Source organism: Scomber scombrus, chromosome 11, assembly GCF_963691925.1.
Source record: "Scomber scombrus chromosome 11, fScoSco1.1, whole genome shotgun sequence".
NCBI lineage: Eukaryota > Metazoa > Chordata > Actinopteri > Scombriformes > Scombridae > Scomber > Scomber scombrus.
The window spans coordinates 21408407-21427430 of NC_084980.1; the positions used below are offsets into that span (position 1 = coordinate 21408407).

General features: G+C 37.0%; 1 protein-coding gene across 1 annotated transcript; it reads left to right on the top strand.

The window, feature by feature from the left end:
* The first annotated feature begins 17024 nt into the window (after window positions 1-17024).
* LOC133990058 (excitatory amino acid transporter 1-like) lies at window positions 17025-19024 on the top strand. The gene is given in 9 exon segments (XM_062428239.1): window positions 17025-17102; window positions 17104-17150; window positions 17152-17163; window positions 17599-17760; window positions 17762-17830; window positions 17929-18062; window positions 18065-18122; window positions 18579-18717; window positions 18887-19024. Coding segments are annotated over 9 exon segments (837 nt in total).

Genomic DNA, 19024 nt, shown 5'->3' on the forward strand with positions numbered 1-19024 from the left:
ATTATAGACAATGTAAGGGAGAAAAGACACAGAGATGGACTTTTAACTTGAATGGCTACACACTGTAAAGAAGTAGGCAATTCTTTATAAGCACTGTTGCATTTGGAATAGTAAGCTTTAATAATAAAATAGAATTTAAACAAATAAATGAATCACTTGTAATAAGTAATGTTATTTAGGTTTCCTATTTAGATGATTTGTCCACTTGAGTTACTGTAAATAGTATACAGCTAAGAGGATGTAATGCATAAAAATAATAATAATCATAATAATAATAATGATAGTCAGAGGTCTGATCCTGCATTTCTCATGTTTATACGAGAGGGAATGACAAGAAGTAAGAATAACAATGTAAAAGTCTAGAATTATCCCACTTATCTTAATCATTTCAAATACTTTCAGTTAAGACTTTACATGTGTCAGATAAATAAGTGACAATTAGTGTGGCTAATGGTTGAAAGTGTTACTGGGTTAAGGTTAGGGCAATAGGGGCATTTTATCCTGCAACCTGCAGTTTCCCTTCTGCCATCTGGGACAGCCAAAGCTGTGGCAGCTACAGTAGGTGTTGCAGAGATCAATCCCATCCATAATGAGTTTAAAGACTTCATTAGAGATTTCCTCTGACCTCACTCCTCCCGATGCTAAGATATATTTAGGAGTTCTTTGCACGCCAAAGGCGAAATCCAAAATGGAAAAGTTGTACACACAATAGTTTTCCCTACAGAGTGTCATGTGTATAAATGTTTAAAGAATTAATGTCATTATTGGTCTGCCAGACTGCTTTAGAAGATAAGTGAGCATTATGTTTTTAAGTTTTCAGTTGTATACTCTGCAATGCTTTCAACATGGACTATTTTTCTAGCAGGGCATTGTTTATGGAAATTATTACAATTACCTGTAGATACAAATATTTATAGCATGCTCATAATCATGCCACTTCTCATAGTCTTAGCAGTGCATTTTAATACATAACATACATGTTTATTACATTTTATTACTTGTTAAAGACCATTAATGTTAGTGACCATCTTATTGGACTCAATGACATTCCCAGGAACCTCACACGTGTCTGCATTATGGGCTCATGCCTAAACAGATGAGGAATACTTAATACTAACAAGTTCAAAGCCATCTGGCAAAACTGGGCTCCACTGCCAATGATCTCTACAAGCAGAATGGATATGGCTATACTGTAGTTTTCCAAGAAAGCAGAGACTACAAAGCCCATTACTTCTGTCTGTGAGTGATTACCATTGTTATGACAAGAAACAACTAATGACTTTGCCATATGGTAACTTTAAAGAAAGTCAGACATGTAGTGTGCGCTGGCCTGGCCATCTTTCTCCAACTTTCAGTGTATGTTTTAAATGAAAAGATCTGGCAAAACAGGCTATTAACAGGCTATTAATTTCATTAGTTAATAAATATTCATGAAGGTATGAATATTATAAACTGTTAATTAAGGCATTCTGTCAAGTCAAACATTGTACCTGGGTTTCTATTTTTGGAAATATACCCTTAGCAAGATAACACATCAAATGAAGCATTAATTGCTTTAGTAAGCTGACACTATGAGACAATCAAAGGATTTAGAGGATGATAATTAGTGTCATCAATTAGTGATGCCAGTGAGAAGACTCATCGTGAGAGATTCCGCGTATCCACTGCATTACTCAGAACATAGAGCAGATCGTCCACAAATCAGAAGATTGTCGATTTAGTCGGTGGCTCCTCCAGTCTACATGTCCAGATACTGAACCCCAAATTGCTCCAGATGGCTGTGCCAGCAGTGTGTGTGTGTGTGTGTGTGTGTGTGTGTGTGTGTGTGTGTGTGTGTGTGTGTGTGTGTGTGTGTGTGTGTGTGTGTGTGTGTGTGTGTGTGTGTGTGTGTGTGTGAATGTGCGTTAGATTAGATCCTGATGAACAGGTTGGCAGCCTTTGCCATCATTGATTGAATGTTTGGGTGAATGTTGGGTGAATGTTGACATCCGTACTGTAAGGCACTTTCAGTTTGAAGACTAAAAAAGGGAAAAAATAAATGCAGTCCAAAAATAAATTTACCATCCAGTTGTTGTCACAGAGACAGCTATACTTTTGTTGGAAAACTTTGAGGTATCAAAATAATTTTACTGACCAACAATCTTAACAGTATTAGAAGGTAATGACAGATATAAACAATGTTATTTTCCAATGATTCACATGTTCAGCAACAACATGTATCTGCAAGCAATCTTAAACTAACTTGATTGAAATTGATTGACTTGAAGTCAGTTGAATCACTTGAGATGGCCAGTTAATGAAGCTATTGTTTTGTTTATATATTATAGTATTTTATTTCTCTCTCTTTCTATGTTTCTGTACTTTGTTTTTATTATTAGTGTGTGTGTGTGTGTGTGGGGGGGGGGGGGGGGGGGGGGGTATGTATGTGTTGGATGATTGGGTTTTATTTTTATTTCTCAAATTCCATGTTTTTTCAATTTTTTCTGTTAAATTTTTCTTTTATGTAAAGCACATTGAGTTGCCACTGTGTATGAAATGCGCATATAAATAAAACTAAACTGCCTTGTTTTCTTAGTGACAATCAGCACTGTCATATTAAAATAAAGACTTTACAAACCTCGTAGGCAAATGTATACATCAGTTTTACTTATCTACACAATAAATATTTACGTTAAAATTTGTGGGTTAAGGCCTTGAATGCTTTAATGTGTTTTTTAAGAAATCAAATGCAATTCATTTCAGTTGAAGTAGTGATTACACCAGGCTGACCCAAGAGAACCATCACTGCAGTTATAACAATATAATATAATATAACAATAACATTGTTAGTATGTATTTTTACATAGTCTAGCAGTCCATATTTTTCTAGCCACCCTGTCTAGAAAAATATGTCTACAAATGACAAAAATCAGACTAGAATAGCTGGCAGAGCCCCAAAAGGATGTATCACATTCTGCTTAAAATGCTTACTGGAGATATCTGACCTATCTCTAAGAGTATAAAAACCTTGTACTCTGGAGCAAATCTTTGTCAGTGTCTCATGCATGCAGACATGAACCGGGCTCGAAATAAATCATATATCAAGACAGAATTCCTGATTTGATTCATCTTTGCCGATCGACGATCATCACAGAAACACGTATCATCAAACATTAATGATGGCTAGGTTCAAATAGTGAGAGCCAGCATGTATAATTCATGCCAGAGCCCTGGAGATTATACACCTCAATGGAATCCAATGAATTCTTATAAATGACACCTGTAGCAAGTCAAAATGTTTACTGAGTCTTTTGTGTCCACATCTGTATTTGGAAATGCTATGCATCTGTTGACAGATAATATTTACCACCTACTCTGAACTAATTCAAGCGTTTCTTTATACCTTTATTGTTTGGCCCACTACATACCGTATAATAATAATATTAATTTGAGACCCGAAGGAGGCTCCTAATACCACCCAAGTTGTTGGCAAGAGAAATTGATAATCATTTTATCACATTAATATATTAAATCTGTCCCTCTTTGCTTGTTTCCCCATTATCCTAATTGAGTACAAATTGGTTAAGAGGTTGCAGCGTAGCTATCAAGCTCCTTAGTTTTATCAGATGACAATTTAAGCCCCTGAGATCCTATTAGGAAGAAAGCGGATAATGTTTAAAGGCGCTGTGTCAGCTTACAGGGGGAAAGGGGGATGGGGAGCAGCAGGGGTATGACAGGGAGATGATGGAAAGGGAGGGTAAAATGCTGAGAGACTGACCATGTGATCAGCTCGGGCTGAAATGTGAGGGGAAAGCTGACTCTTTAAAATACTGTCATTCTGTTCTGTCCAATATGCAAGTAGTACACATTTCACCTGGCTTTAAACTAAGACTTTATTTACTGGTGTAATAAAAGTAAAATTTAAAATTTTTAGAATTTTAAAATGTAATCTAATGTAATCTAATGAGTCTACCAATAATGCAGTAGAGGGGGCAAGAAGGTATCAGGGTTAAAGTTTAATCCTCGATTAAACAGTATGTCCTATAATGTATGTAATAATCTATGTGCTTCTCCCTATAGGTACTATGGGTACAGTACGAGCAACTAAAAATACCTGCGAAGTCAAGGTGTGCAGATAGAGATAAGAGTGCATCATTGATGTTCTTGCATAGGACAAATTCCTAAATTTGCTTATTTTCAATCCCATACTTTTGTTCTTCCACTATGCTTCTAATATGAATACTTCTTATTTAATATTTTTTAACTGGCGCAGACAAAGTCATTAGGTGAGGAGGAAAGAAATCTTAAAAGCATTCAGGTACTTTATCTTTTAATCTTTTGGTTTGTCACAATAATTAAAGGAGTTAACCCTCCCTCCACTCATCCAGATTAGGACTCTTTTTGACCTAGTGGTTAATTCTTCCCTCACTTAAAGTCTCATTTAACTTCTTTATCTTTTAAACAAAGCTGTTGAGTGGGTGTCTGAAACAGCAGCACTTCGTGTTCTTTCCATTTTTAATTTCATTTATTATTGTTGAATTGATATTTTCACCAGATTCTGATAAAAAGGCAAATTAATACTCCCACTATGAATAAAGATAAGGTCTTCTAATATGAAGATGACAAATTCATTTGGGGAAGTAATGTAAAAGCTGTGAGGTAGAGGGGCCCTCTTTAGCCAAATCACTTTTCAATTATAATATTTTATAAAGAGAAACAACTTCCTGGATCAAAATAAATAGCCAACAAATCCACATTGAACTTGAATTGTCTAACATTGCAGTTCATATGACCACATTTTGAAGGCATATGAATGGTGCAGGTTAATTGCATTAAATGAATAGTAGCCACATGAGAAAACACTTTTCCTCGGCAGTCTGCTTCATCTACGTTACTGTGGCCTGGGTTTGCTTTTTTGTCATTTGTGTCATCTTCCTTATCTTCTTCCACTATTTTTGCATGGTCCTCTGGCAGGTCAGTGGCATCTTGAGCACTCTATGGGACATGGCTACGTCATGATTGACAGGTTGATTGGTTCACAGGTTCAGGAGGGCACCTCATGCCCCTCCTGATGCCCATATAAGTAGAATCCGTGTTTTTATTTTTCCCAGCATGCACCTGAAGTTTTCAAGATGGCGCTGCTCAGATCCGATACTATTGGCTTCTGAGCAGCAGTCCACAAACCAATGGGTGACGTCACGGATGTTACGTCCATTTCTTATATACAGTCTATGAGTAGTACCCAGATAGGACCCACCGGACTCTGATGCTGACGTCACAGAGGCGACGCACCAACAGCATAACAAAGCAAACGACAACAAGGAGGTAAACTTGGAAGGAGCTGAGGTGGTTGCCGCGTTTCTGATTTGTGTGTACATGTACATGGCGGTGGACGGCATGAACTTTTTTCCGGCAGTGTAGGCACTTTCTACCACTTTTCCTCTTCTGCTTTGGTTGGTTGGTTTAAAAATGCTGCTTATTTTGGCACTTTCTGTTGACGCCACATCCCGCTTTGAGTATACCCAATCAGCACCGAGTAAACCTCAAACCACACCCAGGAGTTTTTCGGGGCTTCTCGGAGTACATACCCCGAGGCAGGGTCTCGTTAAGCCCCTGTAAAAGTTGCTGCTATGTAGCCCTGCTATGGAGACACGCACTAACGGCCCCGGCCCCATAAAATTACCCTGACGTTCCTGCAGTGGAAATAGGGCTACTCATTTCTTTTTATTGAAGAATATCACCACTAGCTAGCAAGTTCCACTAATGAAGCTCCACTAACTCAGTGATAAACAAATTTTATTTTATCCTGTTTTTTTTGTTTTTTTTCTTTTATTTATTTGTATCCCTGTTTAAAATACATGATGAAGTACCAGATTTAGCTACTAGCTACTAGCTCCCTTCCATTAGTTTGTCAGTATAAAGATTTTCATATGAAGTAGCAGCAGCCGGAAATGGAGTTACATCCAGGTAACTACTATGTTACATGGGTGATCATACCAGCTCAACTCAAGTAACGTAGTGCAAAAACAGGCGTTTTCAAAGGGCATGGAGTGGGAATGAAAGATAATGTTGCTTTAAGGAGTTTATTGGGTGCTTCTGTTATAAACACGTGTTAGATCACAAGGATACACACAATGCATTTTAGTGAGAAACAGTTATTGTAAACGTAACTTTTTTTGTTTACCAGAAAATGCCACTGGCACCTTTAAATTTGTCTGTCCATCCTCTCCTTAAGCTAAGCTTATCTGTCAACTGGCACCTTGGTTTTAGTGCAAACCTCCCTTCTAAGCAACATTCTTTAACATCAACAAACAAATATAAAATAATAATACTCAAAGAAATTTGTGTTCAATCTGCAGCTTTAGCTTTTAAACATGAAGTCCACTGCAGCAACATCTGAATGTTTACCCCTGAAAACCAGTTAGATTATTTTTTAAAGAAAGAAAAAAACTATAATATGGTTAACAAAGTAATCATGCCTGCTAAACATCAGCATGTTAGCATTGTTATTGTAGGCATGTTAGCATTTAGCTTAAAGCACTGCTTAGCTACGTACACGTTGTTTCCCCCCACTCTGCCTTTTCCAAGAAACCCAAGCTAAACAAGTGTGTCTTAACATAAGGACGGGATATTAAAAGGTTAAAGGTTAGATACAGAAGCAGGTGGCTTTGAGTAAAGCTTTCCTTAAACATCAGTGTCTTACCATCAGCAGTATTAGAACAGGAACATAATGTTGTTAGCCAGGAGAAACAATTCACGCCAGGAACATCTGATCAGGGTAAGTGAGAACATACCATGAAACACTATCTTATTGATCTAATCAACTACTCACCGTGTACAGTATTGATTCAGTTAAGGAAGCTGTAATTCCTATCCTCATCCATATGGCCTTTTGTGGAGCTGTTGGATTGGATTGGATCTTCTGTATCGTCCCTGAGGGCCAGTTTGATTTGCATACAGTAGTCAACACAACCAATACATATTATAAAATATATAAAAAGACAAATACATATATTGAACATACTGTAGATGTCGTCATTAAAAAATTGCAATGAGGTACAAAAGCACTAAAAGCCTATCAGTCCTTTGTTAAAGTGTATGTGTAATAGCAATAAGCCTACAGCTTGTTTAAGAACCGCTGAGTGTCTAAATGATCTCATATTCGTTTGATTTGGTCCTCCTGGGGTAAATGTACCTCTTCCCTGATGGCAGGAGTTGAACCTCCAGTGCTAGGTATATCTGCGTGTCATCTGCATAACTGTGATAGTCTACATTAGAGTTCTGCAGAATTTGACCCAAAGGCAGCATATATAGACTGAACAGAGGGGCTCCAAGAACTGACCCCTGAGGAACTCCACATGTCATAGCCACTCGATCGGATTCATAACTTCCAATGGTCACAAAATAACTCCGCTTTTCCAAGTAGGACCTGAATCATTCTGGGACTGTTCCAAGTCCTGCCCAAGTTTCCAACCTGTTCAACAGTATACTGTGATCCACAGTGTCAAATGCAGCACTGAGATCCAACAGGACCAGAACTGACACCTTGCCTGAGTCAGTGTTTAACCTTATGTCATTTAACACTCTAATAAGAGCTGTTTCTATACTGTGGTGAGGTCGGAAGCCTGATTGAAATTTGTCAAAAAGGCCACTGGAGTTCAACAAATTGCTGAGTTGATTAAAAAACACTTTCTCAATGATCTTGGCTATAAAAGGAAGATTTGAGATAGGTCTGTAGTTGGTTAACATGGAAGCATCCAGCGTTCTCTTTTTTAAGAGTGGCTTAATGGCAGCTACTTTTAGGGGTTTAGGAAACGTGCCTGATTGAAGTGAGCTATTTATTATTTGTCGCAAATCTGTTTGAACAGAGTTCACAATAGTTTTAAAAAAGTCTGATGGCATTGTGTCAAGACACCATGTTGATGTTTTTGATGCTGAACTGTTTCCTCTATGGTTAACCAGGTTTCAGTACATGCGTTCACATTTGCTTGAAACTCATCGACTTTATAATAATAGAGGAAATGGACAAGCGGCGCAGGCCAAGTCTGTGTAGCCTCTGTCGCACTCCTCCTTTCCAGCCACAATTCCTCACTCTTACTGCTGTCTGCCATCGAAAATGAACAACTCTGAGTTTATAAATCTCCGGATCAGGAGGTCACGACTGTGTAGGAGTCTGTGAGGCTTATTCCTTTGTTGAAACTTCATAATAGTCAAAAGAGCAACCATAAAAAAAAAACTTTAAACCTGTTTTATTTGTTGCCTTATTAGTTAAGATTACTTACTAAAGACAAGGGATGACAATTGGATCTTGTTTCTGTTTCTGATCGCTGCTTCACTTGAGGCATAGGTTTGTACTGAAGGAGAAGCTAAATTCATATCTTTATTTGTTACACATGACGAGTTGATCCAGACATAATTCAGTTAAATACCAATAAATTAATATAGTCGCTTTTAGGGGTCGGTATGTTTTGTTGGGGTTCAGTCCTGGTTTAATCTAGTTTCACGTCATTAAAGAATATTGTCTACATTCCACAAATGAGTTCATGAGCCAGAATACAACACATTTATTTTTATTAAAAAATAGGTCAAAGTATAATATCAGGATCTCACATTTAAACTCACCTTTGGATTGAATTGTACGAAATAGTAGGGTTTATTTAAATTAACTTATGCAGAAGATTGTTACCTACCTTCTTCACGTCCTCAATCCAGATTAACACACTCACAGAAATATTTAAGCCTAATTCATTAGATTTATGTATTTCAATTGCATATAAAATTTCCATCCATTTGAATTACTTAGATTTAACATAAACAGGCCAATAAACTTTATGTGCTGCATATTTGACAGTCAAATGTAAATTAAACAATTAAGAATGAGATTTATGTAATAATACTAATAAACCCAATGTGTTTTGAATAAACAATGACAGATTTATGTATTCACCATAAATAAATCCAATTTGTTTCAAATACTTAAGAACGAGTGTATGTATTCAATATGAATTACTCCAATGTATTTGAAATACATAGAAAAAGGTTTATGCACTATATGCAATTTAAATGAAATTCATAAAGTTTATGTACTTAAAATAATAAACCCGATGTATTTTAAATTATTAAATTTTAATTATTAATTAATTAAAATTATTAATTTTGTTTTCCATTCAGCCTGTACCTACAGTAATACTTGCAGTAACAATATTATAAACAGTAATATCAGCTTGTTTAACATTTTATTTATTAGACTTCTCAGGCATGTGGCAAGTTATGGCAGTGAGAAAACTCAAAGGCAGCAATACATCACACTACACCACCTCCATTCAGCATGATACAAAGCCATAAAAGAGGAGCTGAACACAGAACCAGTGCTCATTCACATATGTTGAAAAGAAAAAAAGAGAAGAAAATGCCCTCATTTCAGCATGCAAAAAATACAAACAAAAATAAACCAAACACCTAAAAATACTCATTTGTGCACATTTAGGCAGAGACATTTTACTTATTTTGCCACACAATAGCCTAACAAATGCAAACATTTAAACACGTGGGGAAAAGCTAACTCATAAGTACTGAAATTTGCAGCAGGTCCACCACTTTGCTGCACTGCATTCTCCAGAAGGCAACATCAGTGCATCAGGTGAATTACACAGTCACATATTAACTTTTAGTTTTAGGACGTCTGGTCTCTGAATCAGCATAAGCACATTTACTTTTATCATTTTAAATTAACATTTGGAAACAGACCTTTCTGCAGCAATAACAAACTGTGTCATTCTGCTAAAATGTATGAAACTTCAGGACAGGTAAATCAAGCAGAATAACTGTATGCTTGCAGTACACCAACATTTCAAGGATTACCAGACATTCATTTTTTGAAATTTTCGTCATTACCTGATCAATCCAAGACACTGCCATAAAGCCAAGTGGTTGAATGGCTTTGCACCACCCCACTGACATGTTAAATTACAGGTGCATGGAGATATTCTGCAGCAATAACAACCAAGAACTGTAAACACATTGCAAAATTTGCACAAATACTCAAACAACCACTGAAAATTGCAGTCGCTTTGCTATACATTTTCCAGGGGGAAACATCTGCATATCAGGTATCAGGCCCATCACTGGAACATCTTAATTTTCAGTGCTTGGACTTTTGGTGAAAGCTTGGTCGTGTCCAGTTCCATCAGGATTTTTTGGAATACTTCAAATGTGCTCTTGAGGTCCTTAGGGTAGCTTAAGTTAAGTGCATAAATCAGTCCGAAGAGCATCATGCATCCAAGGGTGACACTTTGTAGGTTTTGCAGAACTTCCACACCTTCAAGTACAACACCAACATCTGCATATATCTCGTCTCCAGGTTCAGCACCATCCACCCGAATGACGTAGATGCCCATTGTTGTCTGTGCAATCCCCAACTCAGCCTCTGCACACTCGCTGTCCTGGAGAATAGACAAAGAAAATGAGTTGTGTTCATTCATTTTTTAAAGGCATGTGGTTTTAAAACTTCACAGGGAGTGTTCTCCAAAATAAGTAAAATAGATATGGCCCACCAAAACGACTTTAAGAGGCAATCCAAAGCTAAAGTTTTGAAGGATGCACAAGACTCACTAATATTGTTTCTTTCCAGCCCTCACATTTGCTAACCAGTAGTACTACTCTATCCCTACACAAGCGCTCCAACCACAAATTACTACAACAGACAGTGTTGAGTACAACTGATACAGGAACAAAATCCACTATTTTGCAAGCATGAGGGCTGAAAAAAAAAAAAAAAAAAGTCCTTCTTCTTCTCTAGTGAGTGACTCTGAATTTGAATTTCAAAGGCCGTTGACACACCAGTTGCATTACCGCCACCTACTGGACTGGAGGGTGGAGCATGGACGTACTAAAATTACATAAACCTAATGGAAACCAGTCTCATAAATTTGAACTAAATGAACCTTGGTTGAGCCACAGCTCATCATATTTAAACTATATTCATACGTTTTAACTGATTACATTTCATTGGTTTCGCAATTAACAGATTTATGTTGATTTTAAGGAATCTGAATAAATAAATTCTTAAAATTTTATTATTTAAATAAAATCAAATAGATGCAAATACTTAAAAATAAACTATGGGATAATTCATTTTTCTGAGTGGATGTATGGCCTGGAGAAACTGACTTAACACCTCTGCTCTACCAGGCTCATCTTTATATTTTGTTCTGTGTCTATTTAAGGGTGGTCTGCTCAGGCCCTGACCCTTTTTTAATAAGATTAGCTGCACTAAGAGCTGCAGCTTGGCACATATCCTCAGGTACTTGATGTCTTGACCAGGTCTACTCTGTCACCTTATTCCTCTCCACTACTGTCTCATCTATACATGAAGAAGATATCAGCATTCACTGTATGTGCTTCATTACTTAGAAACAAAGCAAAGAAACTGAAATCTATCTGAAATCCAGTGTAGTCAAATCCATTTAACCACTGACGATAATGTTTGGTATTACTGGAGCTGCCACTCAGCCACTGGCATACACAAAATGAGGACTATAGCAGCATCTTCTTAACAGTTTAATCAGACATTCCAAGTCAGGTATTCCAAGTAAGCCCCTAGTGTTGACATGTAGCTATGTTTAATTAGTTATAGGAAAAAACTATAAATGTGCTCCTAAACTGAATAATAATATAATATTAATAGAATAGAACTCTTTAGAAGTATTTATTGTCACTGTACATGTACAACAAAATTGAAAAGATGGATGCAGATGGATTTTATGCAAATATTGAACATATATTGTTCTGATTAACAAAGAAAATGTAAATGAACGTGTGTGTGTGTGTGTGTGTGTGTGTGTGCGTTTGTGTGTACACACACCTAAATAAAATTTAAAATGTCATATCGGACACCCTGTACCACTTGAATTTAAAGACATAACTGACTTGTATAGGCTTCACACTTTCACATGCAGAATGAGACCTTATTGCTTAATTGAACATGCCCAAAACATCAGCATCACTTCAGATTGTAAAGTGATTAAAAAATAATTGTTTTAAAGCACATTGGCTAAGAGACATGTTTAATGGTAACCTCTTTTGCGCCCTGACAGGTTATTATACACGGAGCCTAATCTGCTTCTCTGGCTAATTTGAGCCCCAAGCTAATAAACCCCCACCTAAAGCTACCTTATAAGCCTTGTGTGCATCCGTTGATGTCACACATGCATCACACAGAACCACACAGGCCAGAGAGCTCAAACTTAAAAAACAAGGGAAAAAAAGTCAGGTATCAAATGAGATGAAAATCTAATCTAGAATAATAGGTTGATATTAGTGCAACATGTTTGCAACTATGCAAGAATAATACAGTGAGATTAAGAATAATACAGCATTTTATGGCCATATTGATTTAACCTAAACACCAGAAAGAAGTGTTATTACCTGAAGAGGCTTGATTATACTCTGAAAAACTGTGTTTTGTTCATTTTATGGTTATGTGATTGTAAAGGCAGTATCGATAACCAGCGTCATCACTTAGAAACACCAATGGTAGCTTCTGTGTAATAACGATGAATCATTGCTGGAAATTTAAACCCGCCTGAGTCTACCAACATTGCTCACATCGCAATAGCGCCCTGTTTCACTGGATGTACCTGGTCCCCATTCAATTGTGGACATTTAAGGTAATATGGGTGCTGTATACCAGTGCTGTGCAGTATCATTCCTCCACTGTTGAAGGTGAGGCCTTTTGTTATGTGTATATCTGGTTTATACCTGTGGCTCTGACACAAACATGAAGTAGGAGCCTACTGTAGTTAGTAATACTAATCTTGCATGCTAATCCCTGCTTAATGGACATGTAGGTCATATTTTCTCTTTACAGATTTCCACTATTCAACAATTCTGAAGGAATTATTCTCACATTAATTATGCTTACGTTTGCCGATAAAATGTAGCCCAATTTATTTTCAGCACACGCGTTGTGCTATACCAGTCATAAATGCTATTTTTGTAGCACTCAATTTGCTTGGATGATGTCATATAAGTGTGTGTCATGCTTACTCACTTTTTCTTCCCCCAGCTGCCTCTGGTACTCCTCAAACTCCTCCCTGGACATGTCTATGGACTCCTCCACTTGCACCTGTGTCCTTTATTTTACTTCCTCCGGTAAAACTCTTCAGCTTATCAACCTCCATTTAATTTATTAGGAACAGCATTGCTCACTCCAGGTAGATGTTAATGGTGCAATTCTACAGGGAATGGGGTGAGGGAAACCAAGGGCCAGTGGAGAGGAGAAAGGTAATTGATAAATATTATATCTGTTAATTCAACAGATTATTGTCTCTCAAACTTTTCAGATGGAAACCTTGTCTAGACTGTATCAGAAACTAATGGCTTGAGTAAAACCGCTAAAGAGCTTAGCTCTTAAGTGACAGCCTACAGTGAATGGCAAGACATTGTCAACAAGATGCAGCAAAACAGACCATCAAGATGTAGGCCACAGCAGTTTCACTCCACCTCGGGTTAAAAAAAAAAAAAAAAGTTCACTCTTCACTCTTTCACAATAACAATATGAAGAAAATAAATTGTCATTATTGTGCAGAATTTCAGTTCAAATTTTTCATATTAAAAACATTATTTTACTTAACACCGGTTTGTGAATTGTTTTCTTTTACTATGTGTTGCACTTGATATGATCAAAAATAACAAAGCACTGGTCAAAGTACTTAAAGGATCATTTATGTGATATTGGCATGTCCCGATAGAACCTCTGTCACTAGATGATTTGTGATTTAAGGGGACTCAAGGAGCTATAAGATACTTAAAATGTCCCTGATCAGCTCTTCTGTCTTTTACCCTACTAAGGCTCACTAATTTAGGGACACTGTGGACTTAACGCCTCCGTGACCTTAAATCTCTGCACCTAACAAAGAACTAAAAAGGCTCTGGACATTATACCTGTAGGAGTTAAGAGGCCTTGTGAGGCAGCTGGATTCGCCCAACTCATCCAATCACCTACCAAGTCATTTTTGAAAGTGTCTGCCTCTTTCCAAACAGTTTCTATGGACAACTCAGGTTAGTCAAGAGCACCTAATTACGGAAGATCTGTTAAAAAATATTCACTCATACAGCTGGACTGAAACCCAATTGTCCAACTCAAACAGTTATTGTAAAAAATGGACAAGTCTTGTTCTGATATCTAATTGATTTGACTCATTGTGAGATACATACACACCCAAAACTTAATAACAGTTAAGCTTACCCAAAAAAGTCTAAATACACAGTTTGCCAAAATATGGCTAAATATACGAATTCTGGGTCATGCTTTCCTCTTCCTCAAAGATGTGAAGCTCCACCAGAAGTAGTGTATTTAGCCATAGTATTGTAAATCCACAAGTATGCAACATATTGAGCGAACCATGGACATGTTGAAAGCTTTATAAGGACATTTAAATATTAACTTTATCACCCTAAAACCACATTGTCATTGGAATCTATTGTAAGAGAATTTCAGGGATTGAAGCTGCTCCATCTATAAGAAAACTACAGCATACTTTGCAGTCAACTGAAAATTATTAGTCAATGGAGGCATCATTTTAATCTTGACAGTAATGTTGTGTTTTCAAACATGCACACAAGATATTTGAATCCTAACCGAATTAATCTGCATATCGTGTGCAAACAAATGGCAATTGAAGTCTCAGTTTGGTTAAATTAAAGCTGCATTCACAGACTTCCAGGGACAAGAGCAAGCAAGAGGAAAAGGTGAACCCTACCCTAATATGTCATGTGTAAAAATTCCTCAGCAACAAACTATACTCTAAGACAATCCAGCATTTCATTGTACTTAATATATACTTAATATTTTACAGGTTTTACTGTCTTTATTCTGAAACCCAGCACTTGCTTATGACTTAAGGGAAAAGTAAAGACACAGTTTATGATTGATATAATTAAAATAATGTTTTGTAAAACAAGAAAATAAGCAAGCCCTCCCACTTGTCAAACATTTGATCTTAACTGTGGTAACTAAAAATCATGCTTTAAGGCTGTTCGTCGAATATTATTTGAAAGGGGATTACATATAGGTGAGAAAAAATGTAATAATCTCTGATAATACTTTATATTTACATCTATTGGCATGTTGTTATGTTATGCTATTGATTTGACACTTTTAAGGTCTTTATATTTTTACCATGTGTGGATTTTACATTAACCTGTTTTAATGTCCTTCACTCTTGCAACTTTTTTTAACACCAGCAACCCTAACCCTAACCCTAACCCGACTCAGTAGTGGTTACAGAACCACAGGAAAAACAGACATACCACAAATACACTAAGTCCTCAGGTCATTAATCTTCGTGCCAGAATCAATCTAATATTTATGGCTTTTCTCAGGAGAAATGCTTTTGTTGTTCTCACTAAGGCTGCTGTTGCGTCTAGGTGGTTTTCAGACATATTGCACTTTATTCTCCATCAAAGCCTGAAAATGTGCTTTTCACCTGCCCTTAAATGACCATAATGTCTAAATTGCAACTTGCTGTAATGTACTAACAGTAGCTGTTAACAGATCTTACTTCTTCAACAGTCAGCTGCATATTGGCTCTACTGAAATGGTATTTTTGAACTTGCTGTTAAACATTGCTGATTTGCTGACCTGTGTTTATATATGTGTAAAGGGGTTGGCCTGGGCTTTGATCTCTGAAACAGTAGTTTGAAAGCCAGAGATATTAAATATTTAAACTTTCCTGGAGAGCTGATGAGGATCCTGCAGATGTTGGTGCTTCCCCTCATCATTTCCAGTGTGATTACAGGTTAGATCCACACCTTTATTACTTTAATCTGGATATGAAATTATGATTTCCTTTTAAATCAAGAAGTCAGTGGCTTGATGCACAATAAACATGGTAAGAGTTTCCTGATTATAATCCTAATTTTTTAGACACATTACTGTCGTAGCTGTTACTATCTTGCTACTGTCTGCCTTTGTGTAGCACTTTGGTGCAAAATCTGTTTGCTTTTTAAAGTGCTTTAAAATAAACTTGAAACATGAAATAAACTTCCTATAGTATGTCCAAGCCTTAAAGCCAATGAAAGAAAAGCCAAGTCTGACAGCATAAAGTTCAGTCTTAAAAGCTTAGATTTAGGTGTTCCTAAACTTTCACCTGACAGAGGAAAAGATATTTTCATTTCAGTACCATGGCCTCTCCTCAAACACCACATGAATGCTTCTTTTGTTTCATCCATTGAGTAGCTTTGTTTATTTTCTCCCTGGATAAGATTGTATGTGTTTCTGCAGCTACTGAAAATGCCTTGTATACTTTATGAGGCACCTTATGTGTATCAGTTTGGTTGGTTGGTTTATTTGCTTATTTTTTTGTTTGTTTACCTACTAGACATGTTTTTTAATATGAAGCTTTCATCTCAATTTTAGTTTTGCTCAGATAAGTCCATGGTTCAAATAGAGGATGATTGAATGTTTACAGGTTTTCTATAAACATGTGCCTGTAATTAGGACCTTAAAATTATTCCACATTTTTTAAAAATTCTTTAAATAAAGCAAGAATGTGCACACAACACATACAGCACTTAAACAGGTCTTAAATTAGCACTAATAGAAATTGCTACACTAATTAAACATGGGGTTTGCATTCACCTGTGGGCAGGATGATTTGTGGAAAAATTCGGCTCAGGGTCCTCAGCTACTACATGGTCACCACACTTATTGTTGCATTCACTAGCATTACTCTAGCTGTTCTTATCCAGCCGGGGAAATCATCCAGACACACAGCAGCGTCCTCTGGTGGTAATGTAGAAGCTGTACATACTGTGGATGCTTTTTTGGATCTAATCAGGGATGTATCAAACTATTCTCAATAAAACTATACAACAAATGTTCTCAACATAATTTATAGGTGCAATGGGACGCATCAGGGCTCAGAGAAGATGTGTTTTGACTTACAGAAACATGATCCCTTTAAATCTGGTGGAAGCTTGCTTCAGAAAGGTAAGATCTACCATGGTTATGATTTTTTCTTTTTCTTTACACTAACTGTTTCATGCTCGCCAACTATTTATTGGTCTTCTGCATTTCATTCGGGCTTGTCCTTGGCAGTATGGAGAATGAGGGAAAAACCTCTGAGGGACTTTTTAGACTGCCAGAATAAGGCCACCATGCAACTGGTTAACAGTCATCTGGTAAGAATGGGAAACTACTGTAATTACTATTTTAACTCTGAGTCAATACTGTCTTTAATCCACCAGTCCATCAGCTACTGTGTGCATATAGTCTACATTTTGTATATAATGGCTGTACATTTTTTGTTATCACTGTTATTAGTAAGGGATGAGGGAATATTAGTAGCCATGTAATGAAAGTGCAAATCAAAGGCTGCACTCTCCATTTTTTGTGATAAGGTTTTGGATAAACTATGAAAAATATATTATCCAAGTGTTTGTTATACATGAGGTATCCAACATGGGGGCAGCTAAAGCTCAGTTGCTTGAGATTTATCGCAAAGGTGAGCATCTATGTGCACTACGCATTAATCACTCACTCTGTGAAATCTTGTGAGAGCATTTTACAGTCAAATATGATGATTTCCCCTGTTCTGTCTCACATCTATACCGCAGGTATTCTTCAGTGGGAATCCTGTTTTTACTGGCAGGACAGATTTTGAAGATGAGAGACCCTTATGAGACAGGTCACGGAGTTGCAATGTATACTCTGACTGTGATCACAGGCCTGTTAATCCACAGCTTCTTCACTCTTCCCCTCATCTATTTTGTCATCAGGTAAGAATCCCTTCAGGTTTGTGGTTGGTCTGCTCAAGGCTCTCACCACCGCCTTTGGGACTTCATTCAGGTGAGCCAATGTCTTAATATTAAACATAATACATTGCAAACATATTCAGAATCTCAGAGTGTCATTGTCCTTTAAATACCTTATGGGTTTTTTCACAGCTCTGCAACCCTTCCTGTAACTTTCCACTGTATTGAGGAGAATCACAGCATGGACAAACAACTGACACGCTTCATGCTGCCAATCGGGACCACAATGAACATGGATGGTGCAGCACTCTATGATGCTGTAACTGCTTTTTCATAGCGCAGGTTAATAATATAGAGTTTAACCTAGGTCAAATCATTGTCCTCAGGTACGATTAAATGAATACCAATTTTATCTGTAAAAGTAAAAAAATGTAAAAGTTCTGTTTGTTTTCGTAAACCTTAATCTTTGTTATATTTGCATGTAATCTTAAACTTGTTTGGTTTCTATGTGCTTTAGGGAAAATACATTGTCGTGTCTAAGTTCAAGAAGTTGTTAGGGCCCATTGTGAAGTACAGTGATGATCACACACTATTTTTAAAAACACACAGAAAGGCCTCCAACCACTTTTTTGTGCTTCTTCATGAGTCACTGAGGACTTAACAGAAGAAGACTGCCATTACATAGAACCAGTTCCCATAGGTTTGACTGGTCTCCTTCTCATTGGTTGGACTTGGACATGCAGATTTTCAGTGTGTGAAATCACAAACATGATTGGTCAACTATTAATGGCCTATAATTAGTATTGCAGCATTAGATAACCATCGCAATCTCTTTTGTTTAGTTTGATTGTCACAGGTGCAAGTACTGGTTCGGCAGGCATCCCACAGACTGGCATGGTATCCATGGTGATTGTGTTGGCATCAGCTGGACTGTCCACTCAAGACATATCACTGCTCATGATGGTTGATTGGATTCTATAAGTGCCTGCATGTGTGCTTTTGTACTTCTTTCTTTCTAAGGAAAAATATAGAGTGAGTATATATTTTAGCCACATTAGCAGCGTAGTTGATTTAATTTATAACGTAGTTAACATCCTCAAAGAACATGTACATGTTAACAGCATCCTAAACTTTTATTATTGTGCTCAAGTCAAATCAACTTGTTGACAGGTATCATTTGAGGACTGCCACCAATGTGCTGGGTGACTGTATTGGTGTGGGTGTGGTGCAACACCTGTCCAAACATGACTTACAGAGCTGTGGTCCTGCTTGGTGTAAGAAAGCTTAG